The sequence below is a fragment of the Lepus europaeus genome, chromosome 3, assembly GCF_033115175.1.
Source record: "Lepus europaeus isolate LE1 chromosome 3, mLepTim1.pri, whole genome shotgun sequence".
Classification (NCBI taxonomy): Eukaryota; Metazoa; Chordata; class Mammalia; order Lagomorpha; family Leporidae; genus Lepus; species Lepus europaeus.
In genome coordinates, this window is record NC_084829.1 from 117,532,921 (window position 1) to 117,552,857 (window position 19,937).

General features: G+C 42.6%; 1 protein-coding gene across 2 annotated transcripts in view; it reads right to left on the reverse strand.

Annotated features, from left to right (window-relative positions):
• MCM9 (minichromosome maintenance 9 homologous recombination repair factor) overlaps positions 1–19,937 on the reverse strand; it is a 216,631-nt gene that overhangs the window by 8,033 nt on the left and 188,661 nt on the right. Inside the window, exons 13-14 of one of the 2 annotated variants that reach the window (XM_062186672.1) lie at positions 14,261–14,292; positions 3,358–7,025 (exon numbers count right to left, since the gene is read on the reverse strand). In XM_062186672.1, coding sequence (XP_062042656.1) covers positions 6,880–7,025; positions 14,261–14,292 — 178 coding nt within the window. In that variant the 3' untranslated portion in view covers positions 3,358–6,879. Of the gene's footprint in view, positions 1–3,357; positions 7,026–14,260; positions 14,293–19,937 lie in introns of those variants that run through there. The other variant, XM_062186673.1, reaches the window with a different exon arrangement.

Genomic DNA, 19,937 nt, shown 5'->3' on the forward strand with positions numbered 1-19,937 from the left:
ATGTATAAAACACTTGGTTTCCAAAGTCTTATGTTAGTGGTACTAGGAGGGTGCACATTTAATCCAGTTTAAGAGTTTAGAGGTGGAGGCCGGTGCTGCGGCTCACTTGGCTAATCCTCCACCTGTGGCGCTGGCACCCCAGGTTCTAGTCCCGGTTGGGGCACTGGGTTCTGTCCCGGTTGCTCCTCTTCTTGTCCAGCTCTCTGCTGTGGCCCAGGAAGGCAGTGGAGGATGGCCCTAGTGCTTGGGCCCTGCACCCACATGGGAGACCAGGAGGAAGCACCTGGCTCCTGGCTTTGGAACAGCACAACGCCGGCCATAGTGCGCCGGCCACAGAGGCCATTTCGGAGGTGAACCAACGGAAGAAAGACCTTTCTCTCTGTCTCTCTCTCTCTCACTGTCTAACTCTGCCTGTCCAAAAAAAAAAAAAAAAAAAAAGTTTAGAGGTGGCGCTTTCAGGAATCAATCAGCTTGGATTAAGTTGTTTGGATGGTGCTCCCATGATTGGATCACGGAGGCTTTATAAGGAAAGACATAGACCATGCTTTCTCTTGCCATGTGATACTCTCTGCTGCCTTAGGGCTCTGCCTGCAAGAACACCATTGCCGGAGGCTGAACCAATGGGGCCGCCTGAGCTTGGACTGTGCACCTCCAAAACTGAGCCGAAATGAATTTTCCTTCATTAGTAGCCTATCTTGATTGCTTCACTGTAGTGACAAAAAACTAATACACTTGTCTACAGAAGCTCTGTCTCGGCAGTGAAGCCCAAAGCTTTATATGCCACCACCACCACCAAATTTAGACCTGAGATGGATTCCACAATAAAACCATAATATATTCCATACACAGAGCTAGCTCTGTTTTGGGTTGTGGGTCTATTACTTAGGGTCAACAGCTTCTCTATACTCAGGATCCTTCTGTCTATGAGGTTGGGTCAGGATTACATAGCATTTGTTGATTATACCAGAAAAATATTAGGGATGGATATTTTGCCAAGATTGTTCCTCAGAGCCCAGAATGCACAGAGCTTCCAGCTCAAACTATTCTTCATGTGTGGGCCTACAAATTCTGACATGTTTTGTGATTTTTAAGTTTCTAAATTCTTTACTAATAGTCTCCTTATATTTGAGAAGCTGCTTATAATACAAACAACCTCCAAAACTCAATGTCTCTAGAATGGATGATCCAACATTTTTTTATCAAGAGACATAATTCATGAACTATGATTCGCAGGGCCCTAAGCCATGTCCTAGTCAGTCTGTAGCCCACCCTGATTTTCTGCAGGAGGCATGTAAGCATTAGTCCCACAACCCAGAAGTCAGGCTCGTTCTCCCCGGCTGGACTACTGCTGTCGCAAGATCTGATTACTTGGATTTTTAGGACTAGGAATTTTGCCTTTCTTTCCAACTTTCTGAATTCCCTAGACACTTGAGGCCCAGGCCCCTGTCATGCACCTGCAAATCTCCCTTCTGGGGACAACTATTACAACCATGAACTGCTAACAACCTTCCCCAATACTTTCTGCCAACTGAAGTCCTGGCGGAATCACAGATGGCATCAATTGCCAGAAGCCCATTTCAGGAGACCCTGCAACCTTGTCATTAATCACCCCATGTTCCGTGCTGATCCACAGAAGAAGCCCTTCTCTGCTCCCGTTCTGCTAACTACATTTTCTCTTGGAAACTACTCCCTGGTGCCTGCTTCACCAGTCCCCTGAAGGCTGCCTGTCCCATTCTAGCTAACTGGGCTATGACTGGCCATCTCCAAAATATGTCAACAATTGATAGATCAACATTTTAGGCACCAGAACATCTTATTAGAGTGAGATGGTAATTAGGGCAGGAACTTTTGGAATGTAGCAGCAAGTAGATCCAGCAAGGTTTAGACAGTAGAGAATGTGTAAGCAACACATTAGGGAATTGTCCTCTGAACAAAATACAGAATTAGATGTCCAAACAAGGGAAAATAAACGGCTGCTGATTTTACAAATCTGGAGGTTTTAGAATTTCTGTTTTTGCTTCTGTTTGTTTTCATACATTTAAAAAATTATTCTTAATTGTGATCAAATACACAGAACACAAAATTTCCCATCTTAATCTGTTTTTAAGCATATGGCTCTGTGCATTAAATACACTGAGGTTGCTTTGCAACTATCACCACCATCCATCCCCACAACTCTTTTCGTCTTATAAAATGGAAAGTCTGTGCCCAATAAATAATGAATTCCCATTTCTTCTTCCACCTTCCAGCCCTTGGCATGCTACTTATTGTTTGTATGAATTTTACTACTCTATGTACCTCATATAAGTGGAATAACACAATATCTATCCTTTTGTGACTGGATTTTATTTCAATGTCCTTAAAATCCAACCATGTTGCGACATGTGTCAGAATTTCCTTTCTTTATAAAGCTGAATATTTCATTGTATGTAGATACCATATTTTGTTTACCCATATTTCTGTTGATGGACACTTTGGTGGCTTTACCTTTTAGATATTGTTAGTAATTCTACTTTGAACATGGGCACACAAATATCTGTCTGACTCCCTTATAGTTCTTTTGAGCATGCACTCAGAAGTAGAGTTATTGGATCAGATGGTAATTTTATCCCTTAAGTTTTTATTTATATATTTATTTGAAACACAGAGTGGCAGAGAGAGAGGAAGAGAGATCTTCCATCTTCTGGTTCACTCTCCAAGTGCCTGGAACAGCCAGGGCTGGGCCAGGCCAAAGCCAAGAGCCAAGAACTCTGCATTTTCCACGAGTGGAAGGAATCCAAGTACTTGGGTCATCATCTGCCACCTCCCAGGCACATTAGCAGGAAGCTAGATTGGAAGGGGCAGCAGCTTAGTGTCCTAAGCTGAGTCTTCACCTGCTTTGTCACAATGTCCACCCCATGTTTTCTTTTTTAAGGAACTGCTAAACCATATATCCACAGCAGTGGTATTATTTCATATTCCCACCAAGAGTGCACAAGAATTCCAATTTCTCCATATCCTCTTTTTTTTTTTTTCTTGGTAACAGCAATCCCACTGGGTGTAAAGTGGTATTTTTGCTTCTTTTATAAATCATCTCTAAGGTTTTATCCTCTGAAAATATTTACAAGGGAAGAACTTGTCATCTTCCTCCCCCATAGATGAGTAGCTTTCAAGTTAAATGATATCACTTTTTCATCCTTACTGATTTCTAGCCAGATGATATTTTTAACCACAAAGTTTTCCATCTATCTATGTTTGGAGTTTATTGAGGACCTCATCAACAGCTATTAAGTTACAAAATGAACTACAGGTTTCAATACATGTATTTTATTTTATTTATTTCATGATTTATTTATATTATAGTAACTGTATGTTTTTATTTTGTCTTCTTCAAAATTCCAGAAAATTTATTTTTAAAGTTGATGCTATATTTCATAGGGATGCAAAAATCTTTGGAAATTTAACATTTCTGAGAGTTTTAAAGTGACAGAGATCATATATTAGTAATAATCATTACTCAAATTATCCCACTAGAAAAACATTTCAAGAATGTTCAAAAAGAAAATTGCTACTGAAACACATCTAAGTCATTGTATTGCACATATAATATAATCTAGCAAGAATATAATAGTTAAAATAGTCCAGATAATTGATTTCAATTATTAATGTAAAACATCTATCAAATTTCATATTATACAAACTATTTAAGGCAGAGAGAGAGAGAGAGACAGGCACTCTGATAAGGGGTGTGGGCATCCCAAGTGATGTCTCAATTACTATGCCAAATGCATGTCTCTTCACTTGGTCTTAAAGCTATTTTTTTTTTTTTTTTACAGGCAGAGTGGATAGTGAGAGAGAGAGAGACAGAGAGAAAGGTCTTCCTTTGCCGTTGGTTCACCCTCCAATGGCCGCTGTGGCTGGCGCATCACGCTGATCCGAAGGCAGGAGCCAGGTGCTTCTCCTGGTCTCCCATGCGGGTGCAGGGCCCAAGGACTTGGGCCATCCTCCACTGCCTTCCCGGGCCATAGCAGAGAGCTGGCCTGGAAGAGGGGCAACCGGGACAAAATCCGGCGCTTCAACCGGGACTAGAACCCGGTGTGCTGGCGCCACAAGGCGGAGGATTAGCCTGTTAAGCCATGGCACTGGCCCTCTTAAAGCTATCTTTAAAAAGTTCTTAAAATAATGCTTTCCTAATCCCAGGAATACTTCACATAAAGCTCCAATATTAGATCTATCACATCTTATTTTATGGATTTGTTAATATATCTGTCCATATTTTTGGACTGTGAGCATCTTAATAACAGTAATCATATTTCATTCATATTTGATTCCAGTGCCTAGCCATCAGAGGTGACTACTACCAAATCAATAAAATGAATGGATGAATGGTTAGGTTGGATGGACAGATGGATGGATAGCTGGATGGACAGATGGACGGTATCATGATGGATGACAGATACTTTTCTGGGATTCTCCACAACACCCACACAATATCATACATATTTTGGAATAATTAATACTATTTGATTGAGTAAAAGTTAGGTTCCAAGATATGCTCATTAGACTAAATTACAAAGCCAAAATAAAAACCAGATTGCTGGTATTGCTGCCAATATGTTTGTATGTCAGAAATATCCCCAATTTAGTCTAAGTTTGGGGCCAACTTAGAGGTAGACCAGACAACTATGGAGGAGCCAGACTGACAGAGTAAGTGCTGGGGCTTCAGCAGGACAAACAGCATATCAGCCCAGAATTCTCTCTCAAATGTAAATTTATAAGTTTCTTAATTAATGATTAAACTATTAGTCTTATCTTGAATGTAATACTAGCATATCCAAAAGTACACTGAATTGAGAAGCAGAAAGCCTCCATCCTTATTAAGGTCAGACAATTATTTGAGAAAATCATCAACCCTCTCTTAATCTATTTGTTCATCTGAAAACAGAGGTAATAATACTCCTCCTGACTGTTTTATCGGGGATAGTGAAAATCAAATGGAATTAGGTATGTCAAGAGCTTTGTAAACTATAAGCTGTTATATACATGTTGAATATTATATCTCACAATATTTCTTAATACCTCATGTGATTTAGAAGGAAGCATTGGAGTGAAATTATAATTTTGTAGAAACACATTCAAATTCAATATCGTACCTCTCAGGCTATCTATTCAAATAATTCTTTAATTTGTATTTACTTTAAAAAGCCATTTTTATTACTGAATATTTAAAATATTTTGTTTATAAATAAATCTCTCTCTACATAGAACTCAACCTCTCTTTTTTGTCATTTTGAATGCCCTGACATATGTGTTTTAATTATTTTGTTTTTTATAAATGTGACCTTTGTCCACAGTGAAACTAAAGATGCAATTGAAAATACTTTCGCTGATACACAAATTTGGGCATGCATGTGTGTGTGAGTGTGTGTGTGTGTGAGTGTGTGTGTGCATGCAGACTGGTCATTACCTCATTGGGAACTGAATTTCCCTTTTAATTCAATGTTTTTTCCATTGCTATTATATTGATTTAATCAAGTTTGGGGTATTATTTAAACAATAATTGTAGCAGAACGAATAGTGGCTCCCAAAGATATCAGATCCTAATCTCTGGAATCTGCAAATATTCCCTTCTATAGAGAAAGGGTCTTTGTGATTAAGTAAAGGATTAGAAGATGGCAAACATGTCCTGCATTACCCAGCAATGTCATACATACAGTCAGAAAAGTCCTTATGAATGAATAACAGAGAGAGATTAGACACACAGAAGAGGGCAAGACAATGTGACCACAGAGGTAGAAATTGGAGTGATGCAGCTCCAAGCCAAAGAATGCCAATAGACACTGAAAGCTGGAAGAAGCAGAGTGGAGTCTCTAGGGCAGACTCCAGAGACAGTGTAACACAGCACATGTTTATTTCAGTGGAACTGATGGCAGAGTCCTGGCCCTTAGAAATGTGAGATTATATACTTCCATTGTTTTAAAGCACCAAATTTCTGATACTTTGCTACAGTGGCATTAGCAACTGGCACTAACTCTTTGTATGATTGGGGAAGAGGAAATTTCTGTTACAAGAATTAGTTTGCTTATCAATCTCCTTTATCCTAGTAAATAAAGTATGCCATTAGCTTTTAGAATGCCTTTTTCCTGAGAAATGTCTGGCATAGCTGTGGTGCTGCTTATGATAGTTAAAAAAAACTTAGGAATGTCATAAACAAGAGAGACAACTTCTCTCAGTATTCCCAATTAGATGTGACTGATAGATCCCCAGATTGCACCAGATTGTGACTGAAAAACAGCATATAAAGTCTCCCTCTGTTTATGAATCACAGGAAGCCCACTTTCCTGTTGGATTCGCCTCTCAAGTGGTTCCTGGGCATCTTGGAAGAAGGTGCGCTATCTGTTAGAACCCGGACTTTCTGCAGCTCCAGGAAATCTCCAGTCCATATCAAGAATCTGGCTTCTCCAGGATGCTCTGGTACTCCTGCAACTAGAACCTGGAGCAAGGCGTCAGGCTCCTCCCTTCAGCCCACATGGCCCAGCAAAGATCAGCGGTCGTGGGGATAAATAGACATGCAGCATAAAGAGTAACTTACAGGCACCACTGCTAGAAGGTGCACCTAAGGGTCAGGTGCACAGAGCAAGGGAGCAATAAAAGAAACGTCTATCAGGCATATACACAGAGGGGCTTGATTACCCTGCATCAAAAATCACACCCAGACATCTTCCTCCCTTGGCGTTGAATCTCGGGAAAAAATGGTCTTGGTCCTCCTCCATTCTCAGGCAACTCATTCCCACACTGGGATGGCTGGATGGAATAATCATTTCTTTGGGGAAGGCATAGCCCCTTCTTGGTTAGTTTTCTTCCATGGCCCAACACAGGGCACTCAAATGGTTGGTTCCTTCACAGACTGAAATATCTCCTTGTACGGTAAGACTTGGAGAGCCTTGGTCCAGGCCCAGCCTCCTCCCTGTGATCTTCCTCAGCTTTCAGTCTAAGGTGAAGGAGAGATGAGGCCGCTCTTCCTTCCCACTGTGGCTCAGGATTCCCTGGGAAGGATTTGGAATTAAAACACAAATAACGTCCAGAAACAACAGGAGTCTGCAAGACCAGTCTGATTCCCTAGTAACTAACTCTAACTCGGTAAGGGCAAAGTCCCACGAACTGTACACTTAGTTTTTATTACTCAGAGGAACATTTAACATTTAAGTTGAAATGTCCTCAGTTCAATGAAGATTTTATATCTTTCCCCAAACAACATGTGAATTTTTTGCTCCATATTTCTAATAAATAACCTGGTAATTATTTCCAACAAAAGGAAATATGCTACAGGCAGATTAATTAGCATTTCTCTTGTTTTCTAGAATAAATTAAAATCCTATCTTCATCATTCTCCATTACATACCTAGTGACTGTGATTCAATACATATTTATGCTTTATTTCAACAAATATATCGAAAGGCCTACTGTGTGCCAAGTACTAGTCTAGGCACAGAAATGAATGAAACATGGTGTTTGGTGTCTACATTCTGGTGATGGGAAGCAAGAAATAAACAAATAAAACTTGTTATCTACTGATGATACTTGCTAAGAAGGAATTTAAAAAGTAGAGTGAAAGAATAGAGAGTTATATGGAATGAGTAATCTCAGAAGGATGAAAAGGGAAGGAGTTCCTGCTAAGGATGTCTTTGAAGAGTCCGGAATCAAAGGGAGGGGCTTGACAGAGACCCCTGATGGCCACCCAGAGAACTTCATCATCTTTCTGCTTCTGTTGGAGTTAAGCCTTCGGAGTTTTAACTAAGCAATGATGACAGCACCTAACTGCCTTTCCCAGCCTTTCTTGCAGCTCCATGGGCCACAGATTACATTTTAACCAATTGGATGTGCACAGAAGTGATACGTGCAAGCTCTAGCCCATCTGCTTAAACACATTTGCCTTTTTTCCCGAGAACTGGAAAATGGTGACCACTGAGCACCCTTGAGATGGAATACTGAGGAAAGCAAAGCTGATCTATTGTCTCTTCACTCTTACGTGACAGAAAAATAAAGTTCCGTTCTTAAAATAAACCGCCTGTATTTTGTTATGGCAGCTAACTCCGAGAACAAGCTGCACTGATATCTAGGGAAGCTCTTTCTAAGTAGAGGGAACCGTACCTACAAAGGCTTAGGGTAGGGGCCTATGTGGAATGTTCAACGGAAGGCAAAGCAAGTCAGCACAGCTACAGGGGGGTAGTAGCTGATGAGATCAGAAAAACTTCAGAAGACACAGCATGGAAGGCATGGAATCTCCACTAAGATTTGAGGTTTTATTCTTGTGAGTTTTAAATGCACACTGTTTGAGCAAAGGAGTGACACTATGCGACTTCTGTCTTAAAAAAACCATCCTGCCTCTTGTGTTGAGAAAAGAAAAGAAAAACTGGGTGGAGAAGCCAAGAGACTAATTTGGAGGTGCTAGTCCAGGGAAGATGTTATAGTTACTTCAACTAGGATGGGGATGGTGTAGGCGTATTATTCTAAGGTACAATTCTTTTTTTTTTTTTTTTGACAGGCAGAGTGGACAGTGAGAGAGAGAGAGACAGAGAGAAAGGTCTTCCTTTGCCGTTGGTTCACCCCCCAGTGGCTGCTGCGGCTGGCACGCTGCAGCTGGCGCACCGCGCTGATCTGAAGCCAGGAGCCAGGTGCTTCTCCTGGTCTCCCATGTGGGTGCAGGGCCCAAGGACTTGGGCCATCCTCCACTGCACTCCCGGGCCACAGCAGAGAGCTGGACTGGAAGAGGGGCAACTGGACAGAATCCGGCGCCCCAGCCGGGGCTAGAACCCAGTGTGTCAGCGCCGCAGGTGGAAGATTAGCCTATTGAGCCGTGGCGCCGGCCCCTAAGGTGCAATTCTAACGTAAAGATGCTCAATTGTGTTGACATATATTGTAAATGAGAGAAAGAGAATGGAGGGTGAGGAATATAAAGGAAAGGGGATTGACATGGATTAGAAAATCCTAAATGGAGATCTAGAGGCTGGGAGGGAGTGAAACATATTTTCATTGCTCATGACCCTCATATGACCACCTCTTTGCATGATTGCAATTAATTTTATCTCAGCCTCCACCATTCAGACTACAGAATGAGCTCAGCCTTTCATCTCCCCTCTCTCTGACCATCGCCACATCCTCCTGTCTTGATTCTGACCACTGGTCCTTTGGAGGGAGATATTCAGTGTCAGCAAAAGATAGTGATCGTCAAGTGCACACCTCAAGTATCTTCTCTTTCAAATGCTCTCAGGGAAAGGAAAATGAGAGCACTGGTATGGAATTATCATTCAAGATATGCACGGTAACTGGAGAAGGATGGGAGGGTGGTCAAGGTCAAGAGGGAGGGGAAATTTGAAGTCTGGAACCACAAGGAGAGTAGAAATAAACAATGGGCTGTGGCAGTATTGTACCCAATGAGATTTATTCAAGGCACAATTATTGATAATAATTGAAAAAGTGAAAATAGAGCAGTGAGAAAGAAAGATTTGCAGTGCTTGGAGGTGAGGGGGAAGTGACAGTTTGTGCTGGGAAGAGCTAACATTCTTCTCCACTTCACTCTCAAACCATACAATCCTGAGGTGCAAACTTCTAAGATTAAATAATCTTGAGAAAGTAGGCCCAATAAGGTTGTCATAATTCTCAAAGCCCAGTTATAAATTAGATTTGAGACCACTTGTTCTTATAGGAAAATATGCAAATGTTACCATAATCTCCATTCAAGACTACACAAGTGACTTGATGTAGGAAATCCGTCTTAGTTTCCAGGAGAAAAATTATCCATGGCAGTTTCAAGCCATCTAGGGTCACCCAAAACCAAACTTTAGGGATAGCGTTGTTCTTTCTTTATCTAAAAGGATGTTTCCTAAATATGCAGTCATTGAAACTCAAACAGGGACAGCCTTGAAGTCAACCTAGAGACTGCAAAGTATCCAGCACTACACTAGGCATTGTAAAGCAAGACAAAGAAGGAAATATGTTTTAAGTCAGAGGAGTGACAGATTTAAAGCAAGATTAAAACAGATGTAAAGCAAGAGGTGCCTTCCCAATCATGATTGCCAGTGATGATTTATATCTTTGTCAAATTTAACATGAAAATCAAGATGACTAGGATTAGCATTGTTTTTAAAAGTGTCTGTTCAAGGGCCATCGCTGTGACATAGTGGGTAAAGTCACCACCTGCAGTGCTGGCATCCCATATGGGCACCTGTTCGAGTCCTGTCTACTCCACTTCCAATCCGGCTCACTGCTAATGTGCCTGGGAAAGCAGTGAAAGATGACCTAAATCCTTGGGCTCTTGCACCCACATGGGGGACTCAGAAGAAGCTCCTGGCTCCTGTCTTTGGATTGGCTCAGCTCCGGCCATTGTGGCCATTTGGGGAGTGAACCAGCAAAAGGAATAACTCTCTCTCTCTCTCTATCTCTGTGCCTCTGCCTCTCAAATAAGTAAATAACTCTTAAAAAAATGTCTGTTGAAACAGGTTTCTGAGGGTACATAGGAAATATAAAAATATACATATGTATATGTATACATATATATTGAAAGATTTATTTCATTTACTTGAAAGACAGAGTTACAGAGAGAGAGAGAGACAAAGAGAGAGAAAGGCAGGGAGGGAGAAAGCGAGGGAGGGAGGGAGAGAGAGAGAGAGGGCTTCCATCCACTTGTTTACTCTCCAAATGGACACAATTGCCAGGGCTGTGCCAGACCTCCAAATGGATATATATATATATATTTTTTTTTTTTTGACAGGCAGAGTGGACAGTGAGAGAGAGAGAGACAGAAAGGTCTTCCTTTTGCCATTGGTTCACTCTCCAATGGCCGCCACGGCTGGCGTGCTGTGGGTGGCGCATTGCGCTGATCCGAAGCTGGGAGCCAGGTGCTTCTCCTGCTCTCCCATGTGGATGCAGGGCCCAAGGACTTGGGCCATCCTCCACTGCCTTCCCGGGCCACAGCAGAGAGCTGGACTGGAAGAGGAGCAACTGGGACAGAATCCGGCGCCCTGACCGGGACTAGAACCCAGGGTGCCAGCGCCGCAAGCGGAGGATTAGCCTATTGAGCTGTGGCGCCGGCCGCCAAATGGATATATTTTATAAGTTCAAAATCACGGCAAACTTCAGCATGTTTCTAAATGGGCTTTTCTTAAAAAACAATAAAACCTAAATTTGCTGTTTCAAAAGAATCACCTGATAATGACTTATGTTAATGTAATTGTCATTTTCATCATCACCATCACGACCTACACCCACTGTCTTTAAAAATGTATGAACTGTCTGCAATATTTAAGGAACTAGACTGGAAAAAGGGAGAATCAAAGGACTTTATAATATAGGTACTTCTTTCAAAGGGCTTGCAGTCCAGTTAGAAAGAGAAGATGAAATATCAGATAAACATAAGCACAATGTGTATACAAATCAGCAACAGCTAAGCTATACTTAAGAAATAAATAGCCCACATATTTCAGAGAATCTGGCAAAACTTATTTCTCACTGCTATTACAAGAGTGTCACAGGCTGGCGTGGGGAAAGGAGCAGGGAGCTACCTATCGACACTTACTTCTACAACCAATGAGGCAGAAGAAAAGGAAAACGATGAACCACCCAGCAGTTCCTAGAACTTCCTCCTAGATGTTACCCTTGTCATTTCTGCTCATAGGTCGTTATCTAAAGTAAGTTCATGTCCACACCTCACTTTAAGGGAATGGGAAAATGCCATTGTACCATATGCTGGGAGGATAGGTACAAATATTTGGTGATAACAAAAAGACTTCATTAAAATGTAGATGTTTAGAGTTAAGTATTATAGACACAAATCTGCATGTGAGTCTGAATTCTGCAGAAGTTTGGAGGAGGGAGTGAGGAATGTGATCTGTGATGTTCATTCCTTCCTTCCTTCCTTCCTTCTTTCTCTTATTCAATATGTTTCTATAGAGCACCTCCTAGTGTTAGAAACTCTCCTAAGTAATGCTCATAGAGCCCGAAACAAAACGCTGACAGAAATCCCTGCCCTCCTGAGTATTACCTCCTAGTGGAGAAATACATGTGCTAGGTCTTGAAAGAGGAGTAGAATTTAGACAATTATAGAAGGAAGCGCATTCTAGACATAGGAAATTGAGTTTGCTTCATGTGAAACCAGAAAATAATCCAGAATAAAAGAATGGCAAAATCACTTTGTGAATAAAATTTCTTTGACTTGTTTGCAAATAAGGGCCATTTTTAAAAAGATTTACTTAGGGGCCGGTGCCGTGGCTCACTTGGTTAATCCTCTGCCTGAGGCGCTGGCATCCAATATGGGTGCCCACATGGGAGACCAGGAGGAAGCACCTGGCTCCTGGCTTCAGATTGGTGTAGCTCCAACCGTGGCGGCCATTTGGGGAGTGAACCAATGGAAGGAAGACCTTTCCCTAAGTCTCTCTCTCTCTCACTATCGAACTCTGTCAAATAAATTTAAAAATATATATTTATTTATTTATTTGAGAGGCAGAGTTACAGACATAGAGAGAGGTCTTTCATCTGTTGGTTCACTCCCCAAATGGCCACAATGGCTAGAGCTAGGTCGATCTGAAGCCAGGAGCCAGGAGATTTCTTTGGGTTTCCCACATGGGTACAGTGGCCCAAGGTCTTGGGCCATCTTCCACTGCTTTCCCAGGACACCAGCACTGAGCTGGACTGGAAGAGGAGCAGCCCGGACATGAAATGGTACCTGTATGGATACAAGCACTGCAGGCAGGCACTTCACCTACTACACCATAGCACTAGCCCCAAGGACCATTTTTAAAAGCTGCAATTACATGGTTAAAAAAATAAATTGAGGCCGGCGCCGCAGCTCAATAGGCTGATCCTCTGCCTAGCGGCGCCAGCACACCGGGTTCTAGTCCCGGTTGGGGCACACGGATTCTGTCCCTGTTGCCCCTCTTCCAGGCCAGCTCTCTGCTGTGGCCAGGGAGTGCAGTGGAGGATGGCCCAAGTACTTGGGTCCTGCACCCCATGGGAGACCAGGAGAAGCACCTGGCTCCTGCCATCGGATCAGCGCGGTGCGCTGGCGCAGCGCGCCAGCCGCGGCGGCCATTGGAAGGTGAACCAACGGCAAAGGAAGACCTTTCTGTCTCTCTCTCTCACTGTCCACTCTGCCTGTCAAAAAAAAATAAAAATAAAAAAAAAATAAATTGGGAGGGGTGGATCAGATATTTGGTATAGTGGCTAATATGCCACATAGGACACCCACATTCCAGATCAGAGTGCCTGGGTTTGAGTGTTAGTTTCATTCTCAATTTCAGCTTCCTGCTATTCACACCCCAGGATACAGCAGGTGATGGCTTAGGTAATTGAGTCCTTGCCATTCACATGGGAAACCTGGATTGAGTTCGTGGCTCCTGCTTCAGCCTGGCCCAGTGCTGGCCATTCCATCCATCTGGGGAGTGAACCAGCAGATGAAAGATTCTCTCTCTCTCTCTGTCTCTCTCTCTCTCTGTCTCTCTCTCTCTGTCTCCTTCTCTCTGACTCTTTCAAATGAGTAAATAAATATTTTAAAAATAATAACAAATGAAGTTAACAGGAGAAAGAAGAGTAAGAGATAGAGGCAGAGGACAATTAAAGACAGACTGAGCCCAGATGTAGCCGCGTGTGTTGGTTGTGCCTTTGTGTCATTAAGATCAAGGTATCAGAGGTCCAGAATCCCGTCCTTCATTTGACTTCCACTGCAGGCTCCCAAGTGAGCACCACAGACACAGGACACACTCTGGACAAAGCCACTTTATTGGCAGCAGGGACCACTGCTGAGTGTTTCATGATGATGAGCCGAGCAGGATCATGCTTTGTGCTCGTAGCCTTACCCTAAGTGAAGGGAAGCAGAGCAAGGATCGTCTCTCACACTCCACCAGCCCCAAGGTGAGTAGTTGATTCAAGAGCATCAACAACAACCTTAAGGAAGAATGAAAGGCTAAGAAGATATTCCACAAAGACCCTTGAGGAGGGTGCAAGACTGTATAATGCTCATCATTTTCACCTTCTAAATGAGCTCTCCAAGTTGTTTGTCCTGGAACCTTCTCTTCCTGGTGGGAAAAGGCTGCAGATGGAAATGGCATGACCTCTGGTGGCTGGAGTGTGACACTATTTGATTTGGGGGTTCGGGGCTTGGGGAATGGGACCACCATGTACCGACCTGACTGTATTTATGGAGCCTAAAATGAAACACTCATTAGTACTCACTGATAGGAAGCAATGAAGCTAGAGAAGGAAATGGGAGTGCGATCTGGGGCCTTACCTGCCATTTTAAGGCATCCAGAGCAGCACTGCCTGAAAGAAATGGAATGTGAACCACATATGAGTTTTTAAGTTTTGTACTAGCAACATTAAAAAAAGCAAAAAGAAAATCAAAATTAATTTTACTAACATATTTTATTATACCACAATCTGTCCATAATTTTATCCATTCAATGTGTAATCCTTATTAAAAATGATGTAATATACCATGTAACCCAGCCATCTGGGAATTTACTCAAGGGAGATGAAATCAGCATATGAAAGAGTTATCTGTGCCCCCATGAAAATCCTGAGAGATTTACAATTATAGTACCTTTCTACTCTGATGGGCCACATCACACATGCTCAATTGCCATGTGCAGGTAGTGGATATCCTATTGGACAGTGAAGATCCAGAATTTTTCTTGATTCTACATAGAATCATGGAAGAGTTTTAAGCATTGCAGTGACAAGATCAGATGTGTGCTGCAGGCACATCACTATAGTGGTTGTGATGAAGGTAGATTTAAGGGAGCAAGGATTGGAAGCAGGAGGATAAGGTAGGACAAAAGTACAGGTCAGGGATGCTCAGGACCTAACTTAGTTGGGAGGACAATGGTATGCCTGAAATTGCCTATTAGGACCCACTCAGAAAAACGGAAGAGAAAAAAAAACCAGAAAAATCAATATGGTGAATTGATTACTTAGTGATGAACTTGATGAAAAGCCAAGGAGGGGGCAATACGCAATCTGGAGCTTGGCAAAAGCAGGAGCATTGCTACCTCCAGGCTGGAAGGGCAAGGGGAAGAGGTGGAGTTAGCCAGAAACCCAGTCCGACTGTCATGGACGAGAACTGTGGGTGCACTGCCTGGCATGAGCAGGGAAGAGCTGTCATGGGGGACATGCTGTCAGAGGCAGAGCAGGAGAGAGAAATGTCCTGGCTTCTCCCCTGCTCCCACTCGTCAGTCTCCCAGCAGTGTTTCCCATTGCCCATTCTACCTGGACATTGCTGATATAACTTCTCTGCAATGCAGAGGGGAAAGGAGAAAAGGCAAGGGATAGATCTGAGGGCAAACAGGCAGGAGAAGGAGAATAATTTTGAAAACGTTTAAGAGGCAAGTTGGATAAGTTGAAGACAGATGGTGAGAGAGAAAAAAGAGTCAAAGGTGATCATCAGGGTTCCCAGAGTTGTCATTTCCAAGCCAGCTTGATGTTCCCACCTCTTCCTCCCTGACGAGTCCTCCCCACAGAAGACTTGAAATCCCTGTGAAACCAAGAATCTGAAGCAGACCCAAGCTTCTGGCTGACTGCATACAAGCAGGGACTCATATTCAGAAACCTTGCCGGCTTAGTGACCAGGAGGAAGAGCAGATCTGTTATACAACTGAGGAATATGTTAGAAATGTTAACACCAAGGAAGAATGATCAGCAGATATTTGGATATTTGAGCTGAAATTCAGAGGAGAGGCCATAGTAGAAGATCAAATTTGGGAGTTCTTAGCATAATGGAGTAGCTAAACTGTAAAGTTGTGTGTGTATGTGTGTGTGTGTGTGTGTGTGTGTGTGTGTGTGTGAGAGAGAGAGAGAGAGAGAGAGAGAGAGAGAGAGAGAGAGAACCCCTAGGAATGGCAGGGATGGCAGAACACAGTGATGAGAAAAAAAGAGGAGTATGAAGGAGGCCAAGGAGGACGGTCAGAGAAGAGAACTAGGAGAGTGCAAGTCACTGAAGCGCACAAGTGGATTCTTCAGTGAATTTTGGAACAGAACTCATCAGCTCATCCATTCAACAAATACATATTGAGCACTTATTCTATATAAGGCAGTGTTCCACATACTGCGGGTACAGCAATGAACAAACAAAAATCTGTCCAGATTTAATTTTACACACTGGATCACTCCAACAAAGGAGTCCAGATGGAGAAAGAATGGGGAACATTGGATTGAAAATGGAATGTCTCTGGTGAACAATGAGAGCAGCCCCAAGTGTGATAAGCTCAGCAAACAGATCATCACAAGTTGAGCTGGGAGGTGAAGGGGTAGAATGGTGGGAGTAAACTATTCTTTTGAGATGTGTAAAAAGGAAGTAGCTATGGTACACTTGATAGAGAAAACATAAGTTCAAATAGAGTATTTTGGGGCTGGTGCTGTGGCATGGCGCGTAAAGCTGCCACCTGCAGTGCCAGCATCCCATATGGGCGCCGGTTCAGGTCCCAGATGCTCCATTTCCAATCCAGCTCTCTGCTATGGCCTGGGAAAGCAGCAGAAGATGGCTCAAGTCCTTGGACCCCTGCACCTGCGTGGGAGACTGGAAGAAGCTCCTGGCTCCTGGCTTCAGATCAGCTCAGCTCCAATCCCTGCGGCCAACAGGAGAGTAAACCCGTGGATGGAAGACCTCTCTCTCTCTCTGCCTCTCCTTCTTTCTCTGTGTAACTCTGACTTTCAAATAAATAAATAAAATCTTAAAAAAAAACAAATAGAATATTTCTTTTTCTTTGGCCAAGAGTGTCTTATATTTACTGTTGAATGTAAGTGTGGGCCAGATATGAGAGAGGGAGCAAAGAAGGATGAGAACGTTGAAGATTTGAAGAGAGGATACTTAAAGCTGTGTTCTGATACAGGTAGCAGTCAGGAACCCAGAATCTTGTACATTAAGGACAGCTTGATGGGGTGCACTTGGGAGCAAACTGTTCCTTACCATTCTTTTTTCTAGTGACTACTAAGATAGCATCCAGGTTCAAAACAAATTTAAGGGTAGGACATGTGTTTCCCTGAAGATCGATGGTCTTTCAGATTGCTCTGTTTGTTGAGTAGGGGGAGGGTGGGAGAGAAGTTTTCTTTCTCCTGTTCCTTCACCATCTCCTACACTCCCCTTCTGTTCTTGCCTCCACGATATCTTAGTAGCTAGAACATAACCCAGAATTGCCTCCCTAACCCACTCAGGGTCCAGCTTTCCACAACTCTCCACTTAACTGGGCCCTTATCTGGGAACCCTGAGATGCAAAATTTCTAAGACAGCAGAAGTGCTTGGGATTCCAGGAGGCCCAGTGTGCAGCAAGGGGTGAACGGGGAGGCAGACCACGCAATATCCGGCCACTGGGAGTGCAGAAGGGAACTCATGTTTATGTGTTTCCCAAGCAGGGATGCTGATGGACAGACACAGGACAGACCCTAGACATTCTCCCCTGAAACAGCTCTCCGACAGTGTGGGCAAATTCACAGGGAACAGAAAGAAGCCTGTAGGCTAATCTCCCCTTCTGTCCTCTCTACTTCATACATGGAGACAAGAATGATTTTAAAGAGCTGAGGTAAGGTGAGTTATCTCCTGTGACTACTCTGGAGGCCCGTCCCAAGCCAGGCTCAGCAGGGAGGTCCTTGGCCTCCTAGTTCATTCACTAGATCCTCTGTGCCTCAGTTCACAGGGTAGAAAGGCCGTTGTGAGGGTCCCTCCCTTCCTGACTTTCCTGGAACCAGCGCATGCTCCACACAGTTTCAGAGTCGTACACACTCACTGAGCTCTCCAGGACACGCTTACGCAACGCCTTCCTTCCTGACCTAGTCATCAACACAAACCCCTTCTTCCCATGATGTCAGCTTTTCCTACTCAACTGTGGTCTCGGGCCACGTCCTAAATCTATGATGGTCTACAGGAATGAGCAGAAATAACAACAAATCTAAAGGGATAGTCAAGGAGAAAAGATAGAGGGTTAGGTATGCATATACAAGGGTACTTCAAAAGGCTCGTGAGAAATGGAATTCAAATGTTTATTTTGGTGCAAAAAATTTTGAAATTCATGCATTTTTTAAAAGATTTATTTCATTTATTTGATAGGCAGAGTTGTGTGTGTGTGTGTGTATGGAGAGAGATAGAGAAAGAATCTTCTATCTGACGGTTTACTCCCCAAATAGCTGTACGGCTTGGAGATGGGCCAGGCTGAAGCCAGGAGCTAGGAGCTTCTCCTGGGTTACCCAGGTGGATGCAGGAGTCCAAGTACTGAGGCCTTCTTCCTCTACTTTCCCAGGCACATTAGCAGGGAGATGAATACAAAGTGGAGCAGCTGGGACTCAAACCTGTGCTCATATGGGATGCTGGCATCACAAGCATCAGCCTAATCTGCCATCCATAATGCTGGCCCCTCATGTATGGTTTTTCATGGGGTGGGGGGGCAGCTGTTTGACACAGAGATCAAGTTGCCTCTTGGGATTACCATATCCCATACTGGAGTACCTGGTTCAAGTCCCCACTTCTCTGTTTCTAATCCATCTTCTGCTAATGCAATCCCTTAGGGGCAGCAGATGATAGCTCAAGTTTTGGGGCCCCTGCCATCCACATGGGAAACCCACATTGAATTCTGAACTCCTGGCTTCAGCTTGACCCAGTCCTGGCTGTTTTGTGCATTTGGAGAATGATTCAGCACATGGAAGATCTCTCTTTGTTTCTCTCTCTCTCTCAAATAAAATGAAAATAAAGAAGTTTTAACTTCATAGAAAATTCATATTATGAGAAAGATACATGGCTTTCAAAATTTTTTGTATCAAAATCAACTTCATTTAATTTCATTTTCCATTAACTTTTTGAAGTTCCCTTGTAACTATGTAGTATATGTCTGCATATATATAGATATACTGATATATACTTACACCCAGATATATGCAGGTATATTCACAAACACACATTATAAGTAATAAATGTATGCCACTGGTGCGCAATTTCATTCAGAAATTGTCTCAGAACAAAATTTCATTCAAATGCTAACCTACATAAAACAGAATCAAAAATGAGAGTTTTGGCTATAAAAAAACAATTACTTCTAGTGCAGTTTGTTTATGATTATGAAACAACCAGATGGAAAGCAGTCTGGGGGAAAAAGTCTGTTTCGTCACTGGAGTGAACAAAACAATTAGAATGCAAAAAACGTTATGTCTCATGAAAATGAACACGACAGGACTTTCTTCCTGAATGGTGACTGCATGAATGACAGCCACTTCAACTCCAGTAATCTCTGGAGACCCAGTATCCCTTACAGCATCAGCTGCAGGCAGAAGAAAAAGAGCTGGCTAATTTGAAATCAATCATTCATATTCATTTTTCATCTTCCTAATCTGTAGCAACTGTGGCCTGTCAACTTTCCTTCCACATGGCCACTGCATTTCTTCTGAGGAAAGCAAGATTGGCAAGCTTCCCTGCCTCACTTACTCTTTCATTCATTTTCTTTTTCAAAGAAAAAAAAATCCCTAGAGTTCTCTTCAAGTGATTTTTGAGTAACCTGAGCAGAAACAATTAGAAATCCATTTATTATTAATGTGTATTTTTTCTTTTCCTTTTTTTAAGGCATGAGAGTATTTTAAGTAAAAGAGCACTTTCTACTGATTGTGTTATAAGTATTCAAAATATCTACAAAGGAAACCAGGGAAGAACCTATGCCACCAATTTCAAAGAAAAATAATTCTAGACAATGCATGCTTGGAAAAGAGAAAAATTTCATTCAAAGCACTGTAGTAGAAGATGATCAGAAATTTCTCTATTGCTCCTTTTGTTTATCACCTACAGCATGTGTTTAACTACTGAACCATGTTCCTGCTTTAAGAATGGAAAGTCAAAGTTATAGCTGATAAAATGAAGTATTAAGAATATTTTAGGGCCAGCGCTGTGGCTCACTTGGTTAATTCTCTGCCTGTGGCACTAGCATCCCATATGGGCG